Source organism: Phyllostomus discolor, chromosome 6, assembly GCF_004126475.2.
Source record: "Phyllostomus discolor isolate MPI-MPIP mPhyDis1 chromosome 6, mPhyDis1.pri.v3, whole genome shotgun sequence".
NCBI lineage: Eukaryota > Metazoa > Chordata > Mammalia > Chiroptera > Phyllostomidae > Phyllostomus > Phyllostomus discolor.
In genome coordinates, this window is record NC_040908.2 from 14047987 (window position 1) to 14061845 (window position 13859).

The window sequence follows — 13859 nt, forward strand, 5'->3', positions numbered from 1 at the left end:
AGCTGGGGTGCAGGCCCACCCAGCAACCCCTAGAAATGGGCGCAGCCAGCCTTTGAAGATTCCCCAGGACTTGTTACCAGAGTAGCGGATACCAGAGGCGACAGAGCGAAGGAAAGAGACACTTGGAGAGGAGGACCTCTCTTGTAAAAGGAAGTCAGTACACTGAGCAGCGTGTACGGACTGGAGCATTAGAACAAGCGGACCATAGGAAAATGCATTAGCCATGGAACAGGACAAGGAATCATAAAGGAGGAACCAATTAGTGAATCTGGAAGATCCACCTGAAGAACTCCCTCAGAAGACAGCGGGAAAAGATAGATACGCCAAAAATATAAAAGCTAAGAAACGGGAGCTAGAAATAGAAGTACTGACATCTCGTAATAGGAGTTGGCGGAGGAGAGAACGAGGTTAAGACTGAATGGAAGAAAGAGCTGAAAACAACGGAGATAGAATTCGCTATAATAAATGAAAGATGAAAGGCCTTCCGTGTGAAAGGGCTCACAAAATGGTGCAAAACCAGAAAGATAAGGATACACACAATTAGAAGCATGATAATACAATTTAAGAATATCAAGGATAAAGGGAATTACAGGGGTTTTTTTTCCCCAGAGAGAAGGAAGACGTCACCCATGAAGTTGCAAGAACTGGGGCCATCAGCCTTCTCCGCAGCGGCGCGGAAGGATATGTTCGAAGTTGTGGAAGAACTTTGAACCCGGAGTTTTCAATCTAGTAAAACTCGCATTCAAATTCATTCACATTGGAAGAAATAAGAAAACATATTCTCAGATTTACAAAGCTTTAAGTCTGTTACAAAAAGGCCCAAGTTAAAAATGCTTTTGGAGAAAGTACTCAAATAAGAAGGAACACAATTCCAAGAGATGCTTCAAGAGGTATGAGAAATAAAGACGATCAAAATATCTTGGTAAAGACTAGCGCTGCCTTAAAAAAAAAAAGAAGAAAAGGCTAGGACAAATAAGAGAAAAAGGAAACACACATTCATAAGTCCCTAGAATTAAGATTCTATTCCAGACAATATCAGCTTGAGGGTGTGGGCTGAGGTGGGAAACCAAAGAGGCATGAGAGAGTATTAAAATACTTGTCATGTCAGGAGCAATTAATATTACTGTTTGTTTAAGCTATCAACAGAGATGCGTAATCATGGTAAGGGTAACTACCTTGAAAACAAAAACAAAATGTGTAACTTTTCAACTAACAGAAGAATACACAATCTAGTCAATGGAAGGCTGCAAAGTAGAAAAAAGCAAGCAGATAAAAGCACAGTAAATCAAAAATATAAAATAAGATGGTGGTAAAAATAGGCCTTATAACAATAACAATTACAATAGATGCAAGTGGGTGAAATGAATCAATTAAAACCTGAAGAGTCTCACATTGGATATGAAAATAAGATGTAATCATACATGCCCCACGAAGGCACATGTGAGTTTTAAAGCACATAACTATTAAAAATAAAAAAGTGAAAAAACATACCAAGAAAACGAAAGGGTTGAAAAAGATATACCACGGAAATGAACCAAAACAAACTAGGAGAGCAATCCTAATATCTGACTAAATAGAAATTAATGCAAAGAGCACCATGAGAAACAAGGAACGATACTCAATACCAGTAAAAGGGAAAACAGGCAACAAGGTGCAGCCATCAGGAGCACACAGGCAACTAGAGCACAGGGTCAAAACACCCCGAGCAATGACGGACAGAATGGCAGGGAGAGATACACAGGTCAACAATTACAACAGGAGAGGCTCCTGCAGTCATTTTTGAAACTGATAGATTGAGCCAAGAAAACTAAGCCAAAAATTGAATAATATAAAGGATAAGCTCGAGCTTATACTGCATATATAGAAAACCCTACACTGAACACATTCCTTTTGAGGAAAGGAAGCATTTATGACCACGAATTGTCCATAACAGAAGTCTGAATAAGTTCCGTAGGATTCACCGCATATGACTATGTTCTTTGATAGTAATGCAATAAAATTAGACATGAATAAAATAGCTAAAACATCATATGTCTTTGGGAAGTAAATAGCATTCTATAATTCTTGGGAGTAAAAGAAAAATCATAAAGGAATGTAAGAAATATTTAAAACCATAATAATGAAAATACTACATATAAAATTTGTAGGACACAGTTAAAACTGTAGGTAGAACAAAATTTATAGCTTTAAAAACATTTATTAAGAAACAAGAAAATTTCAAAATAAGAGGCTTAGCAGTCAAGAAGTTGGGAAAAGAGTCACAGAACAGAAGGAAATAAACCGACAGGAGAGAAATAATTGAGAAAAGAGCAGAAGTTGATGAAATGGGGAGCAAAACAACAGGAAAGACTAATGAAGCCACAGCTGGTTTCCTTATGAAGAATAATAAGATAAATGGTTTTTAGCAAGACTGACCAAGACAAACAGAAGGACGATACAAATAAATTAAACATGGAATAAAAAGGGGGAAACAACTACAGGCATAAATTTTTTAAAAAAACATTACGATCCAATATGAGCCAATAAATTAAAAAACCTATATGACCTTGCTGGCATAGCTCAGTGGATTGAGTGCAGGCTGCGAACCAAAGTGTCGCAGGTTCGATTCCCAGTCAGGGTACATGCCTGGGTTGCAGGCCATGACCCCCAGCAACCGCACATTGATGTTTCTCTCTCTCTCTCTTTCTCCCTCCCTTCCCTCTCTAAAAATAAATAAATAAAATCTTTTAAAAAAGAAAAAAATGTTTTAAAAAGCCTATATGAAATGTACACCTGCCTAGAAAAATACAAAAATCCAAAATAGGTGCAAGGTGACACAAAGAAATTGAGAAGGGAGCCGGGGAGCTCACTCCCAAAAACTGTCTGCACTTACGTGTTTTTATATCCGATTCTTCAACATGTGGAGAAGGAGTAAATTCCTATTTCACAGGTTGTTCCAGAGAATTGTATGTAATATGGATTTATAAAAATTTTATGAAGATAGCTGCAAAAATCCTAAATAAAAATATTGGTCAATTTCATCTACGATGTATTAAAAATAATACATTGTGAAGTATACTAAAGGAGAAAATTATGATTGTCTCAACTGATGCAGAAAATGCTTTTGATAAAGTTCAACAATGTTTGAATTTTTATAATAAAGTTTTTATAATAAACACTCTTAGTAAACTAGTAAGACAAGGTTAACTGGTAAGCTCCTGCTACGACAATTGTATTTGATGACAAGACTTTCGATTCATTTATTTCCTTTAATACAGAGAACACAGAAAGGATATCCACTATGTCCATTACTGTTTAACACAGAACTAGAGATCATGGCCAGTGCTCTATGGAAAGATAAAGAAGCAAGGAGGTAGGATTGGAAAGGAAGAGATAAAATACTTCATTTTGTGGGTAATATCATGTACCTAAAAAACACCAGAATCAACATACTATTAAAATTAATAAGAGAGTTCAGCAAGTTTGCCAGAAAGAAGTACTTATAAAGGAGAGGCAATAATTTTTCTATGCCAGCAATAATCAACTAAGAACTGTAATGAAAGTAAAATACCATTCATGATTACAACGCAACCATAACGCATCTAGGAAATAATCAAGAATGCATAAAACTTCTGTGTAAAAAAAATTTACAATCCTAGCAGAGGATGATAGGTAATTTGAATAGACGGTTTAATATTATAGAGAAATTAACATCTATTATAAGTTAATTGTTAAATTCAATGAAATTTTATCAAGATTTCAGTTTTGGGAAGGACTTGCTTAACTTACTTTAAAATTTATCTGGAAGAATAAAGGTCTACAAGCAGGTCAACTTTAAAAGAGAAGGGCGAAGAGACAGCGCTTCCTCACCAGACAGTAAGACATACGAAAGAGCCCTGTCAGTTAACACAAGGTGGTGAAGTTCAAGAACAGCCGCATAGACTGAAGGGACAGAATAGAAAGCTCAGGACAGACCTTCACCTGCGATGAAGGCAGAGAAACGATTGCTTGGCAAATTGATGCTGGAAAAGTGACTCCTCGCATGGGCAGCAGTAAAACTGGACCCCTATCTAAGACCGCATACGAGGTAAAAGATATAACCACAGAAGTCAGAAGATGTAGGAAAACATACTTGTGACCTAGAAGAGTGGGAACACTTCTTCAGCAAAACTTGAGAACACCGGGACTGAGGATGTCTCATCAATGAGGGGTACCAGGGTCAAAGTGGGCGGACGGATGGCAGAGTGGGGGTGAATAGTTTCAATGTCTAAAACCAACAAAGGGTTGGTATCTAGCCTATACAAAGAGCTCTGGCAAACCAATTAGAAAAAAAAAACATAGTGAGATGGATAGGACAAAGGAGCAGAGACTACAGACAGGCAATTTACAAACAGGAGACTTTAAATGTATCGTGAAAACGACAATGAGGAGTCACCGTTAGACTGGTGAAAATCAGAAAGCCGGATACGACCAGGTGTCCCCGAGGACGTTGGAGACAGGAGTCGGAATGCACCGGGGGTGGAAGTGTGGCCCACGGCACGGCAGTGCTGGTCCAATAGCGTGTATACAGTCCCTACGGGCCAGCAGTTCCAGAGCAGACCTGCATCTCAGAGACACACTCGTGCAGGTCCAAAGCGGGCATGCGTAGGAGTATTCACTGCATCTCTGCTGGTGGGGATCAGGAGGCACACTGGGGGTTCTTCCCTGCGGGAGTGTGCAGGAGAGTGTGAGGGGTGCCCAGCCCGTCCTGGTTTGGCCAGACCTTTACGCTCGTAGCTCTGAAAGTCTGTGTCTCAGGCAAACCAGGATGGTTGGTCGCCCTAATACGGGCTGACCGAGTCCCATGGTGCACTGCGCACAAGAAGCAGGAGGGAGGGAACTAAAAGATGCTGCTCGGTGAAACAAAGCATTAATAAAATATGGAACACAACACCACTTAAGGGAATGTAAAGTATATCTTCACCAGACAGTAATAGTAATTTTGTAAGAACACACAGGAAACCAACAGATACACATTAGGCACACAGAATGGTTGTATGTGGGAGGAAGGAACACGGGAATAAAAAAGAACACACACGTGTGAATACAGACACACGTGGAAACAAGAACGGGGCCTTGCGGCGACCAATGAGGTGCTGTGCCGCACGCAAGGAAGAAACTCGACCCTCTGAGCCCGAGGTCCAGGAGGAAAAGCAATGCTTTCTGGGGAGACCATCGGAGAGGTACCCATGCTCTTAGAGAAATGGGGGAGTCTTCTGTGAGACTGGCTTTGCTGGAAGACGGCTGGGGTTAGCCTGGGCCCCCCACTAACCCAGGGAACCCCTCTCTAGTCCTGCTGGGCCCTAAGCTCGGGGCTCACTTTCGGACCTTCAGCACCCATGGGCCCTTTCTCCAGAGAGAACAAGGGGCCCACCCGGCAGCAGGCAGTGGGTTGGGCCTGGGCGGCCCCTCCTCTGCTCTGCACGGGGCGGGGCTCTCGGCGCAGAAATGCCTCATAGGGGTCTGGGTGGCGCAGGAGAGGGAGGTGTCTCCTCAGCAAGCAAACCAGAGGTAAGGAGCTCTGAGCAAGCCCACCTCCCAGGATTTGGGGCAGAGTGCCCCCAGGAAGCTGGGAGGTGTTGGTTCCCCTCTGGGCTCCAGGCGTGAGCTGTGGATGGTTGGGGGAATGGGGTGGGGGGAGGTCCTACCTCATCGAAGTCAGCCACATCCTCACAGTTCTCCAGGACCCGGGAGTAGAAGGATTGCCCTGGGTGGGGGAGAGAGGAAATATAGAGTCAGACCTCCCTGGACAAGAAGCTGAGGTTGGACTCCTCAACTTGGTGGTGGTCATTGCAGCGCTGGGCTCACAGAGCCCCAGTCATGCACCATGGGACCTCCGGACCCTTCCTGTGTCCTGTGCAGCCCTTAGCATCCAGGGCAGGTGGTTCCCCACCAGGTCTCATCCTCCTCCAACACTCTCAGCAGCCCCAGGAGGCAGGCGGGTCAAAGGTCATTAGCTGCGTTTTACAAACAGGGCTACTAAGTGTAAGAAGGCACAAGGCTGGTCGGAGACAGCCGTGGGAGTAGAACCTCAGCCTCTCTCCTCCACTGTGCTGCCTTCCCTTTCTTGGCCTCCTTCGTGGTCTCCTCCACTCAGCTCGAGTTCCCTAGCCTGCATGGCCGGAGCAGAGGCCTGACCCTGAGGGCAGTGGCACCCCACCCAGTGGCAGCTCCCTTCTAGGCCCTGGTCTGTAGCCAGGTCCGGAGCTCCTGTCCAAGCCAGGCCCGGGGACAGCCAGGTATATCCAGACCTTCTTCCCTGGAAGCCAAGGGCCTTCACCTTCCTCCACCCTCTCGTCCCTTTCTCCTTCAGCCTTAGCAGAGGGGAATGCTTGGGTGACTTCTCCCATATACCGCCCCCTCCTTTCCCCACTGGCACAGGGGACAGGGAGGGTGATGTGGACACCCATTTCCCGGACCCCCACCACTCCATCCACACACCAGCCACCAGGGCAGAAGAAAAGTGGCCTGTTCTAGCCCATCCAGTCGGAAGTGGCCCAGGTTACTTCAAGAACCATAATCAGGAGAGAATGGGGGCAGGTTGGGGGAGGGGAGAGGGGTGGGCGGTATGTGGGAGACACGGGCCAGCTCAGGTCACTTTGAAAACATTCGGTGGCGCGTATGCTGTACCAGGCCGCATCCTGGGGACTCGGGATAGAGGGACTGGTAAAGTGCACGGGATCCCCTTACTCAGGGAGCGGACAGCCTAGCAGGGGCGGCAGGGAACCTGAACAGTTCAGCACCAGACACCGTGTGCCCCGAGATGCGTTTTTGCAGGACTCAGGGAAGCGGTTCAGAGAACAAAGATAAAAACTGGGTGTAGGGAGGGAGAGGAGGAGCTATAATTTCTATGAAGAGAAACACAGAGATAGGGTGAATTAAAAAGAAATTATTAGGTTCTGGCTGGTCTGGCTCAGTGGACTGAGTGCCAGACTGTGAAACAAAGAGTCACTGGTTCGATTCCCAGTCAGGGCACATGCCTGGGTTGCAGGCCAGGTTCCTGGTAGGAGGCATGTGAGAGACAGTCACACACTGATGTTTTTCTCCCTTTCTCTCTCTCCATTCTCCTCTCTCTAAAAATAAATAAATAAAATCTTTAAAAAAATTAGGATAAATGTATTATCATCTGCCCACTGTATGCCAAAAAAAGGTAATGTGGATAATAGAATCCTGTTTATAAAAAACACAAAACCCTTCAAACCCAGTTGTTTCACGTGGGACTAGACAAAGAGCTCAAGCCACTAGAAGGGGTGACCTCCGGGCAGGGGCGCGAGAAGATGCCAAAAGCAGCGTACCTTGACTCCTTACTGTATATGCTGGAATTTGAAATCTTTGTAGTGACCATGCTTTACTTTTGCGATGGAAAGAAAAAAAGCTTAAACCTTTACTGGTCTAAACCAGTGGACCACTTCGTTGAAGAGCTACCTCAAAGGGGAACTCAGTTCTGTTCTGAGGGTCAGTTTGGGTTGTCACCAACGGGCAGGCTGGGACCCAGCAGAGGACTCAGCAGGGCACATAGTCTGCCCTCCCCACTGAAAACCTGGGAGACCCCGCGCCACCAGCCGCAGGCCCAGGAGGGTGGGGGTGAGCTCTCCCACCCTCCCACCTTCCCACCCTCCGCTGTGGCCGGGCTGGGGCATGAGGGACCAGGCCCAGCCGAGCAGGCTCGCTCCCTCTGGGAGACGACTTCCATCCGCTGGCCTCCGTTGCCCACCTGTCTAATGGGAGGGTTGGTGCCAAGATCTCCAGGGCCTGCCTGGTTTTTACAGCTCTGAAGAGAGTCCTGGTTCAGCCCAGAGCCACCCCCACCCCCACCCCGCACAAGGAGGACAGCGGTTTGACGTGAGAAGCAAGTGGAAGGTCGGAAAAAGTGTGAGCATGTGGAGTGGGGGTATGTGAGGAGGAGGGCGTGCATCCCACCCGAGATATCGAGGAAGATGCTATAAAGCAGAGCTGCGTATCCAGAAAATAGATACGAAGTAGACAGATGGGAAGGAAAGGTTCTGTAGCACTAGCCAGGGACAAAGCAAAACAAAACACCAGGAAAGAAAAACCTCAGCATCAAACTGCAAGGCAGCCGGGGGAGGAGAGGGAAACAGGAGAGATAATGCTTGAGCTTGTTTTAATTTTCCCCACAGGTAGTGCACGATATGAACTGAGAACCAGGTGAGCGTGTCTGTGGGCTAGGGATGCCCCAAGGACCGGAGGGCGGGGCTGCGCTCCAGGGCTTCCCCACGAGAAAATTAAGCGGCTCAGTGGGTGGGGGCAGGCAGGGGTGGTGCCAGGGCTCCATCGGGCATGAAGTCAGCGAGGCTGCAAGCCTCCCCGCCTGTGTTTTCCTAAAGCCTGGTTAGAGAGCATGCGATGTGGAAGGCAGTAAAATTAGTCACTGCAGAACTCGCGCATTAGGGCTGTTTTGAAATGCAGTAAAACCTCATTGCCTGAGGCCCTGGGGACTTCAGTGTGGTGGATATTGTCAAGCAGGATGAGTTAGATTTTACTTCTAGATATTTTTTGGAAAAAAAGGATTTGCTGAAACAAATCAAACCAATCATACAGAGACAGTGTAAAGGCCAATTTATAAGGAAAGCAGAATGGCGGTAAACATGTGTGAAAAGCTGCCTTTTAGGAGGGTTTCTACCAACAGTGGCAGGGGTCATCCCAGTGACCCTGCACTACGCATTAGGACAGAGCCAGGGGACCTTGGCCATCCCTTCCGAGTTATCAGTGGGGCCTGCTCACCCCATCTTTTCTTTCAAGTTCATTTCCACTTAATACCTACCCCACTCAACACCAGTCCTGTTGAAATTTCAGCTCTATTGTAAATTGCTTTCTGGAAAAAACCACTCAAACTCCCCATAGCCAATCACCTTTCTTGCTACAAAGAAGATCAGGGAGAAGGCCGAGAGAAAGAAATTAGCCTGTTCTCGGTGGTGGAGAGGGTTTCGTGGGTGGAGGGAGGATATTTGATGGAAAAACTAAACAGCATCCCCCCACCCCCTGCAGAGGCAGCGGCTTATGGGACAGCTGAGCCGTTCAGTTTGGAATAAACTCCTCCAGCCGATAAATGCATTTGGAGAACAGATGCTGTGCTCACAGCCTTAGTAAGTGCCATGACTGGGGACACCCAAAAGGAGGGCTCAGGAGTCCAAAGCTTAATAGAAGTAACTCGTGTGTCATCTGCCATTTTCAAATATCCGACTGTACCCACCCTCCGAAGTGAAGGTGAGCTCAGCTCTTGCCTCATGTGCAGAGTGGAGTGCTAGCCTTTTGTGGAACGTGACTTAGGGGACAAAACGTTCGATCTGCAACAAGCAGCTCCCTCTCCCAGACAGCTTTCCTTGCTAGAGCCGGACCTTGCTGGAGCAAAGGCAGGTGTGTGGGGATCGGGCTACGGGCCTGTGTGCATTCATTCTTGCCCACGTGCCAGAGGGTCGTTGACTCCCGCTGTGTCAGCTCCGGGGGAGCGGGTGGGGGTTGTACAAAGGACTCACATAGGGATGCTGACTGAAGAAGCCTATTACAATCCAGAAAGGGACTAGGTCAGCCATATTAAAAGCTACCAAATGCGCCAAAATTTGGTCCTTGGCATGAAAAAGGTGTAAATGAAGTGAGAGCACAGGAAGAGGAGGAATGGCCTCCACCTTGCAGATCATGAAGGTGCTGCAGAGGCGCGGGCATTGTCACGGGAGATTGCCGGGCCTGGCTCTGCATCCGGATGGGGAGGGGGAGGGGCCATCTGGGCGGGGGAAACAGCGTGAGCAAGATTCGGAAGAGTGGCGCAGCGCATGGACTCAGGACAGTGGAGCGGGATGCAGGACAGGTGGGTTCTGATGCGGAAGGGAAAGTGAAGAGCGAGCGACTCACAGAAGGAAGACCTTGGGGCCGGGTCCTGGGGTCGCGGAAGGGCATAGGTGGTGGCGCATTTAACGGGGAAGGGAAGGTCCCCAGGACAAGCTTCGGGGACGCTGTGGTCCTGCCCAGGACCTAGCGCTGCGGCCTGTATCAGAGCCTCCCTCTTTCCCCAGTGTGAGCTAGGTATACAGTGAAACTCCCTGCTTGTCACTCAGACCTGTCACTATGGTTCCCTCTCGTTATTCAAAATCAGCAGAACCTCACTGTCAGCCTTGGCTGGGACCGACTGTGTGGAGGGTGGCTCAGCAAGCACCCCATTCCCAGAGGCAATGTTGTGACATCCCCAAATGTGCCCGCCTTCTGCTCCTCCACAGCAGCTCAGGAGGGGGTGCCCTGCTGTGTTCTGTCTCCCCAGTTCAGATCAGCCTGTTCCTTTTGAAAGGCCAGCGACTCCCACCAGCCCAGGCAGCAGGGGCCAGGCATCCCTGTGTGCAGAGAAAGAGCCAGGCTCCGGCAGGTTTGGGGCCTGGCGCTGCAGCTCAGGGCGCGGAAGTGGGGAGCTTGCTGGCTACCCACTGGGTCTTACAGTCAATGGCTGCCAACTGGGACGATCACCCTGGAGCAGCCCACATCCCAGAATCGCAGTGAGATCAGCAAGAGACGGCTTCTGTGCAAGTCTGAGTAAAGCATCCCTCATAAGCAAAAGGGGCCTTCAGATATTGGTGAGGCTCAACGGCCGCACTGCTGAGTTCAAACCCCAGCTCTGCCACGTGCTGGCCATGAGCTCTGGAAGAAGTGAACCTCTCTTTGCCTTAGTTAGCTGATCGAGAAAATGGGGGAAAGGCTCGCGCTGACGCCCCTGGTGCATAGTTCCTCAGCCAATAAGAAAAGGCTGTTATTCTCCTAATGAGCCCTGTAGATGGTTAAGCTATGTTTTAAATATAAAAATGGTCTCCTCTATTATGAATCACATTTTGTAGTGTATTTTTAGTAGTATATAATCAGGAATAATTTTCTTCCTTATCTTACATAATATTTTTTAAGTTTTAGGTATTTCAGGTGTGGTTAGCTCTATTTTTTTTAACTACCAGTAGGTAAAATTTGTTCACTGATCTTAAGTGCAAAACTTGATGGATTTTGATAAATGCGTTATACCTGTGTAATTACCAGACAATCAAGATACTATTTTTAGTCAATCAAATCATATCAAATATTGTGATTCCTCCAACTGTCTTCTCTCCTTTCCTATTGCTTTGGCTCTTCTAGATCCTTTGCATGTCCACATAAATTTTAAAATAATTTTCAATTTCTGCAAAATAATCTGATGTGGCTTCTTTTAGGATTATGCTCAGCCTATGGATCAATTTTTGCAGAACTGACATTTTAACAATTCTGAGTCTTCCAATCCACCAACATCATATATTTTCTATATATTCACATTTCTTTTTATCTCTCTCAGCATTTCTTCTTTTCGTGTGAGTTTCTTTCATGTCTTTAGTGGAATTCATTGCTGTTTTATGCTATTATAAAGGTAATTACTTTTTAATTTCTAGTTCCAAACTGGTTGGTCTCTATAGAAATATGTTTTTTGTATATTAAGCTTATATCCTAAAACTTTGCTAAATCCACTCATTAATTGTGGTAGGTTTTATGGAGATTCCTTAGAATTTTCTACATAACTCATTAGGGGTTGTGTGTGTGTGTGTGTGTGTGTGAGAGAGAGAGAGAGAGAGAGAGAGAGACAGAGAGAGAGAGAGAGAGGGAAGAGGCCATTGGAGTTCTTTCTTTCCAATCAGTGCGAGTTTTCCCCCTTGCCTTGCTGCAGGGGTGGGACCTCCGGTACAATGTCAAATACAAGTGGTGAGAGCGGACAGCCGTGCCTTGCTTGTGTTCTTAATGTTCACGTTTCAGGGTTAAGTACGCGTTAGGTGGACGCTTTTGTAGTTGCCCTTTACCAGATTGAGGAAATTCTTCTCCGTTCTTGTTTGCTGAGGCCTCTTATCATGAACGGGCATTAGGTTTTGTCAAATACTTTATCCGAGTCTACTGGTGGTTTTTCACTCGTATTGTGTTAATGTGGTGAAATACTTGGATTGATTTTCCAATTTTAAACTAACCTTGAATTTCTAGGATAAAACTCACTTGTCATGACAGGCTCTCCCTTTCTTATATTGCTATTCAATGAACTGATATTTTTTTTTTTTAGTAAAAGAAGGAACTTTTCTTGTTTTATTTTTAGAGAGGGAGAGAAACATCGATGCTGGAGAGATAAATCAACCAGCTGCCTTTCTGAGGCCCCCAACTGGGGACCTGACCCGAAAGCCAGGCGTGTGCCCTGACTGGGAATCGAAGCAGCGACCTTTCAGTCCGCAGGCCGGCGCTCAGTCCACGGAGCCACACCAGCCAGGGCTCAATGAACAAATAAATATCTTGTTAAGGATTTTACATCTCTGTTCCTGAAGGATATCGGGCCTTCAGTTTCTTTTTGTATACGGTATTGATTAGGCTTCGGTACCATAAAAGGAGTTATAAGGTGTTCTTCCTTCTCTAGTTTCTGAAAGTTTGTGTAAGGTTAGTATTATTTCTTCCTTATGTGTTTTCTGGAATTCACCAGAGAGGTTACCTAGGCCTGGAGTTTTCCCTATTGGAAAGCAGTTTATGATCATCATCCATCATCATCACTATCATCATTGTTATTACAGATTTGATTTCTTTATAGACACTGGGCTCTTCAGAATTTCTATTTCTTTTGGAGTTAGTTTTGGTAAGGTGTTTTTCAAGGGATTTGTCTGTTTCGTCTGAGTTGTAGAAATTTGTTGAGAAAAACTTATTCATAATATTGCCTTATTTTCCTTTTAATTAATGATACCCCTTCTCTCATTCCTGATATTGACAATTTGTGTTGTCTTATTTTTTTTTCTTGATCAGATTTGCTACATTTTACTTATTTAATTAATTTTTTTAAAGAGCCAACTTTTGACTTTATCAGTTTTCTCTATTGTTTTCTATTTAGTTCCTTTTATTCTTCCTGGATTTAATTTTTCAGGTTATATTTATTGTGATACAATTCACAAACCATAAAACTCAACCTTAATCCACCACTCTCCAATTGCAGGATATTTTCATCGCCCCAGAAGAAACCCCAAACTCATTCTCTCCTCCCAGTCCCTGGCAACCACTAACCCCTTTCCATCTCTACCGATTTGTCTATTCTGGACACTTCGTTTGATGGCATCACATAATATTTTGTGTCTCACTTACTTAGCATAACGTTTGCAACACTTGGGTTTCATCTGCTCTTCTTTCAGTAGTGTCGTAAGGCAGAAACCTAGGTCATTGATTTTAGACATTTTTCTTTCCTGCTGTAAGTAGTGAAAACTATAAATATTGATATGTTGTATTTTATCATTTAGTTAGACATATTTTGTAATTTCTTTGTTTTTGTCTTCGACTATAGGTTATTTAGAAGGGTGTTTTTTAATTCCCAAATATTTGGAGCTTCGTAAAATCTCTTGTTAATAATTTCTCATTGGATTCCAGTGTGGCCAGAGAACATCCTGTGTGACATGTCAGTCTTTTGAAATGTACTGAGGCTTGTTTTATTACTTAGCACATGGTCTGTCTTCATGAGTGCTCCACGTGCATTTGAGAAGAAGAAGCACTTCTCAGTTTGGGAGGTTAATGTTCTAGAAATGCCGCTTAGGTCAAGGTGGTTGATGGTGCTGCCAACTCTTCTGTATCCCCCGTGATTTTCTTGCCTGATAGTTTGTGATGGTCTCAGCTAACAACCCCTCTGCCCGCTATGAAGAACACACACTCAATTTTATAGTGACAGTAAAATGGGGAAATTTAATTCAGAAAGAGTTTTCCAGGAAAGCGGCTATTTTTCAAGTTTCTTAAATAGTGTGCTCTTGGAAAATCACCAGCATGTTCAGCCCTTTCCCCCATTCCTCAGCGAGACGGAGGCCCCGCCCATCTCTAACCCT

At 45.3% G+C, this 13859-nt stretch overlaps 1 protein-coding gene across 2 annotated transcripts in view; it reads right to left on the reverse strand.

Annotated features, from left to right (window-relative positions):
- The window catches only part of OTOF (otoferlin), an 86593-nt gene that overhangs the window by 64264 nt on the left and 8470 nt on the right, over window positions 1-13859 (reverse strand). For both annotated transcript variants that reach the window (XM_028515244.2, XM_028515243.2), the window contains exon 2: window positions 5667-5725. In XM_028515244.2, coding sequence (XP_028371045.1) covers window positions 5667-5725 — 59 coding nt within the window. The remainder of the gene's footprint in view (window positions 1-5666; window positions 5726-13859) is intronic.